This window comes from Nicotiana tomentosiformis, chromosome 7, assembly GCF_000390325.3.
Source record: "Nicotiana tomentosiformis chromosome 7, ASM39032v3, whole genome shotgun sequence".
Classification (NCBI taxonomy): Eukaryota; Viridiplantae; Streptophyta; class Magnoliopsida; order Solanales; family Solanaceae; genus Nicotiana; species Nicotiana tomentosiformis.
The window spans coordinates 130898398-130904390 of record NC_090818.1 but is presented as its reverse complement, the minus strand read 5'-3'; the positions used below and the strand labels follow the sequence as shown (position 1 = coordinate 130904390).

The 5993-nt window shown below is 32.2% G+C and overlaps 1 protein-coding gene across 1 annotated transcript; it reads right to left on the bottom strand.

The window, feature by feature from the left end:
* Positions 1-302: 302 nt before the first annotated feature.
* Positions 303-5460, bottom strand: LOC104112592 (NAC domain-containing protein 90-like). Its single transcript, XM_009622559.4, has 3 exons — positions 5194-5460; positions 4368-4663; positions 303-1050 (listed from the first exon to the last, which is right to left on the bottom strand). Exons 1-3 carry the CDS (start codon positions 5366-5368, stop codon positions 724-726), a joined length of 798 nt encoding a protein of 265 aa, XP_009620854.1. The 5' UTR covers positions 5369-5460; the 3' UTR covers positions 303-723.
* Positions 5461-5993: the final 533 nt, after the last annotated feature.

The following is a 5993-nucleotide window of genomic DNA, read 5'->3' as shown; positions in this document are numbered from 1 at the left end:
GGAGTTTTGGAGTAACGGTAAAGTTGTCTCGACGTGCTCTAAATGTCACAAGTTCAAGCCGTGAATCAGCCACCGAGCGTCAAGTTAGGTTACTAACATCACATCCCTTGGGTACGGTCCTTCCCCAAATCCTACGTGAATACAGGATATTTTATGCACCAGCTTGCCTCAATACTTAACCATCCATCACGGCGAGGGCGAGGTGAATGCATGGGGAAATGGAGTTAGTAAAAAAAGATGGACTCTTTATAATGTTATAAGACACAAAAAGGACTGAAGAGGGAGATAAACACGAAGCACAATAATAATATTAGGATAAACTCTACTCTTTAGAAAACAATATTACAAAGAGGCTTTTATAGGTGCCAATAGTCTTCTAGAAGTATTTTTACAGACACACTATGAGCCTAACCACATTAATTTGATAACATAAAAGTAATACCTAGATAATACAAAAGACGATGACATAATTAGTAAATAAAAGGACATATATGAGCTTAGCCATCAAACATTTAAGTTCACTTTTTCCAACAAACCATCCCAACAGATCTAAAATTATATTTCACCTTTTTGACTATAATTTGCAATCACTCATCCCTTCAGAGGATGCTCACCACGTCCGTATCAATATTCTTGAGTGTGTTAAATCATGTATAGAATTTCCATGTTCTACTCTCTACTCTCTAGGGTGTTAAACCCTAGCTAATTATTCAATTCCCATTTTTAAATAAAGTTGCAGTCCCAATCCCATAAGGGGACATCAGAAAAATCCAAATCATTTGAAGTTTCCACAGGTTGTGAAGTAGGAGCATGCTCCTCTCCTGAAGATGAGCTTTCCATTAAGTAAGCATTGAGTGCGGGTAAATTTTTATCTTTTGAAGGACTAATATTCTGGTTTGACGGTGTAGCAGCCACATCATCTCCAGTATCATTTAGTGGTTGAGGGGGTACTGTTCCTTCAATAATACCAAAACCAGTTGGCCTTCTGTCAAATGCCCTAACACACTTTGATTTCTTGTAAACTCTGCACAAGCTGAATTCATGCCGCAACTGCATACAATTTGAATAGTTTTATAAGTTCTTGGCAACTAAAGTGAACACATGAATAACTAAATTAAACTGACAGTATATATCTCCACATTTTGACGAAGCTCAACGCCGTAAAAAATATTTACTCAATCAAGTTCATTAGAATAAGGTAACTAAATGTAATTATCTATGATAAGAATTAATAAGTAATGCTTGTATTAGGGTAGGCTATCTAAATCACATCCCTTGAGTGCGATCCTTCCTCGGACCTTGCGTGAACGCGGGATGCTTTGTGCATCGGGCTGCTCTTTTTTATTTTTTATTTTTTATTTATTTTAAGAATCAATAAGTAACATGATAGAAATGATAAACAACCTACTATAATTAATTGGACCATATTAATTAATCGTGTAAAAAAAATCTTTATATTATCAATAACAATAATAAGTCACTTCATACTTTATATATGTGAAAGTTATTATTAATGGTGCATGAATATTGTGTCTTTCTCGAGAAAGAGACATGTTGCTACCTGATACAACATCAGAATATCTAGATATTATGGTCATATAATTTGCACGGAAGCTAGAACTTTTCATTGTTTACAAGTAAAGAAAGAAAGAAACATAACTTAGTATCTAATCATGACAGTTTCATAAAATTTGTAAAAGCTCTAAATAATAACAAGAGGAACGAAAGAAACATAAATTTTCAAGCAAATGAATACTTCAGTAGGCCAAGCTATGGCTCAAATGGATAAGTTTGCTTAGATGATATTTTGGTTTTTTGTGTAATATATATATATATATATTTGAGATAAGGAAAAGTCTTCCCTACCAATCTTTACACTGCTTAGATCCCAACATATAATTCCAAGCACATGCAGACATTTTGTATAGTATTGTGCTTGTCCAATTCAAACATTGTTTTTGTGGAGGCTAGGTTTTATGTTCCTCTTTTTATTTTTTTGGATTTTAATTTACTAAGTAGGGGTTTATATCAAATCCTACTCCACTTCAAGGTGTCTCTAAAATAACAATAATAAAAAGAATTTTAGTAGGCTACAGGGTGTGAGAAAGAAATTGCTTGAGCACGATATTAATTTGATGGTTAAAAATCAAAAAATACATATATCTATATATATGAGCAAGAAAAAGATCTGTAACTTATTTTTAATGTGTGGTAGAGCATAAAAAGTTCATTTAAATATTGCCATGTTAGATCATTCTGACCTATATACAGTGGAAGCAGAGGCGGACCTACCTTAGGGTAGGGGTTGTCATCGCCCCCAATAATTTTAAAAAAATGTATATATATATTAAATAATAGGTATATATTTTGATGGATACTCAGACTCAAAGTTTAGACAGTTACATTGATTAATTTGGAGGCACAACTTGACTTTAGTACATTGCTTGGGTTCAGTTCCTACTCAAACTTTTAAATTCTGGATTTGTATCTAAGTGAAGAAAAAAAAGTAGATGAAGAAGCATATGCCAAACACAACTACATGACTAGCTAGCTAGTACCTAAAAGAAAGAGGAATACTACAGGTGTTCTTTTAATTTTTACTTTTGGTTCGGAGAGGTCCATATACCAGATACGAGGAAGGGGAGTAAAAAAGTATTACAGAATCTAACACTTGCAACATACTCCCTTTGTCTTATTTGACGTGCCATATTTTCCCTTTTAGTCTAGGAAAAGGATACTTTTTAATATTTAAAAAAAAATTAGATTTCACTTTTTATCTTAATGATATAACTTATAGATACATAAATGTCTATGATTTTTTTAAATTTAATTTCGTAACTAGCCAAGCAATATTACATAAGTTAAATACGAATTGAGAGTTCTAACAATGAATACCCAATTCTCAGACATTAAATTCACTGGATCTGTATAAAAAAAATGACCAATCAAGTACATTATACAATTGATTATGCTTTCTTGTCAGATCCACTTTCAATGTAATCATCACAAAACATGTTACAAGTGTTACAACGTTGAGAAACAGACATATGTATGATGTTAGGGGTGGATCGATATGCTTTGTTGTGGAGCAAGTGAACATAAATTATTGGCTAAAATCCTAAAAAATTGTAGACATATTATTTATTTATACTGTGAACCTATGTGCATGGCTAATTGAACAGTGCACTGAGCTTAGGTCACTCATAAAATCACGGTTAAGAATTTCTTTGTGAAAATCATCACTCATTTTTACAACGGCGACCCTTTTTTCTTTTGTTTCTTCCTGGAAAAACTAAATTCAATTAACACCTTCTTTAGCTTAATTTTCATCAAAACAATATAATATGCACTTTCCTTATATGTTAACATTTTGTTTCCTAATTTTGCTTTCAATTTTACTTAATAGATTGAATAGAAAGAAAAATTAAACTATCTCTGGTCAATAATAAGTTGGTTTGTATATAACCAACACTTCATAACCCGAAAATCAACCAAACTAATTGTATGTACGCTCAGATTTTGTATAGCTAGTGGCACATCTATCTATATTTAAAAAAAGAAAAATCGTGGATCTGCCAATAAATAACCTATTGCTATAACATATGAAAATCTAAGTTTCAGTTACAAGAAGAATCTTGCATATATATAATTCATCGAGAAACAAAGTTCTACCTCTAGATTCTTGGCTTGAATTAATGCTTTGTTACCTAGAAACTACGTGAATATAGAACCTCGATTTACGGATCAAGTAAATCGATCTAGACAATATAGGTCACGAAATTGATCTTACCTTAACGATATAACAATTTATAGCCACAACAATGTCTAACGATATATATACAAGTTTAAAACTCTTTTTTTTTGTTTAACCCTTGTATCTGGTCAAACACCTTCATATATACTCCCTTTGTCCCGATAACAATTTGCTTCTCGAGAGTTAAATTATGTGAACTTTGATCATTATTTTAAAATACTGCTATATCGTTTTGTCACATTGACATGAGAAGATTGCAACTTGCAATATTTTTCGTAGAGTTTTTTAATATAAGAATTTTAATTTTAAAATATTGAGTTGATCTAATCTAAACTAGCTTTAACATGACAATTAGCTTGGGGCGGAGGAGTATATATAGTCGAACCTCTCTATAACATCCATCTTTTATACCAATATTTTACTATAACAACCACGTTCCTTTTTTGGAACCAATTTTTCATGTTATCTTATATTATATGTTTTCTATAATAGCATTTCGTTATAGCAGTCAAAAAATATCGAGACAAATGACGCCAATGTAGAGAGATTTGACTCTAGCTTAGAAGTACAACTAACTAGTTAAAAACCCTAATTTTTTGAGGGTGCCACTGACCTTTAAATTTGTAACACTATTTGTTGCTGAAGCTTCTCCATCACTGGCTTTATACTCATTCATCTTCCATAGGGTCTTCTTCCCATTTGGAGCTCTTCCTTTATAGAAAACCATAGTTCTTTTGCCTCCAATTATTCTATTATTTGATGAATATACATAACCAGGAGTTCCAGTAGCTTTCCAATATCCTTCTGTTGTAAGCCTAGTAGGTCTCCCTCCTCTAGCTTCCCTATCTTGAATTGGAATGAAGAAAAACCATTGCTCTGAGTCATCTCGAATTCCTTCTCCTGCCATTTCTGGTTCAAGAATCACATGGCGAAGAAGAAGGGTTTAAAAAAAAAAAGTCTAACTTTTATGAACTACTGACAATAAAAATAAATTACACTATTAGCTAGGTCATCTAAGATAGCTAGAGGTACGTAGTTGTCCAAAAGAAGTAAGATTCGCAACCTCAAAGCAGGTTAACGTGCTGGTCAAAATACACTAATAGCGTAAAAAAGATATTTATTAAAATTGTTGTCAAGTGCATATGTAAGGTAAATGCTACAAAAGATTAGGTTTTTCTTTCTCTACAAAGATTAGGTTTAGCAATAAAAAAACACATGACTCGGAAAAATTTCATAAAATGAAGGTTATTAACAAATTCTTAATCCTTTAGACTGCAAAAATTAATGCTTGAGATGATAATTAAACCATCGCATAATCAAAAACAAAATCAGATAACTAAAATTGAACAAAAGGTTAAACTTGAATGGTTTTGAGTATCATATATAGTATATGGTATGTGTGTGTGAGAGAGAAGAAAGAATTATGATGATGCAATAACCTGGGAGTTGACATGGATTGTGTTGATATATATTAACAACAGGTATAACACGTTGAATGTCCAATTCTCTTTTGCCATTAAGCTTATTTCTCAAATAAAAATCCACCAACTCCTCTTCTGTAGGATAGAACCTAAATCCTGGTGGTAGTAGATTGCTATTATCATACATCTCCATTTTTGCAAACACAAATCTTCAAATATTTGTGTATTTCTCTTCTTGAGTCTCTCTTTTTTTCTTTTCTTTTTCACTCTCTCTAGTTTTTTTTTATGCCTTTACCTTGTGCATGCCATGGTCTGGTCTAGCTGAGTATTTAAAGAGTTAAAATGTGAGGAAAAAAAGGTTTTTTTTTTTTTTTTTGGGGGGGGGGGGGGGGGAGGAGAACGAAAGAAGTAAAAAACGAGTGAAATAAATGAAAGAGGGGTTTTCAAGACTTAGAAATTTCCACCCGCGTCACGGCAAGGGAAACCCTACTACATTTTCCTTAACAATTACTGTATTAGTCAATGAATTTCTACTAAACAGTTACACATTTGGTATTTCATTATTTATTTATTTTTGGTTAGAGCTGTTTTAGTCATTCTTTTTCTACTTTTAAATAAAAAAATCTGATTCTTTATCCGAAACTTACTTAATCAAGAATGTGGAGAAAAGTAGGATTAAAATAAACAATCTAAGGTTTTGTTCCTTTCCCCTTATATAATTCCTTGAGTTAGAAATGCTCTTTTATTGTGATTATTTTTTCCCTCTTACCTTTCGCATATCCATGATAAGAAAAACCCCCCCAAAAGAGAGAAAATTA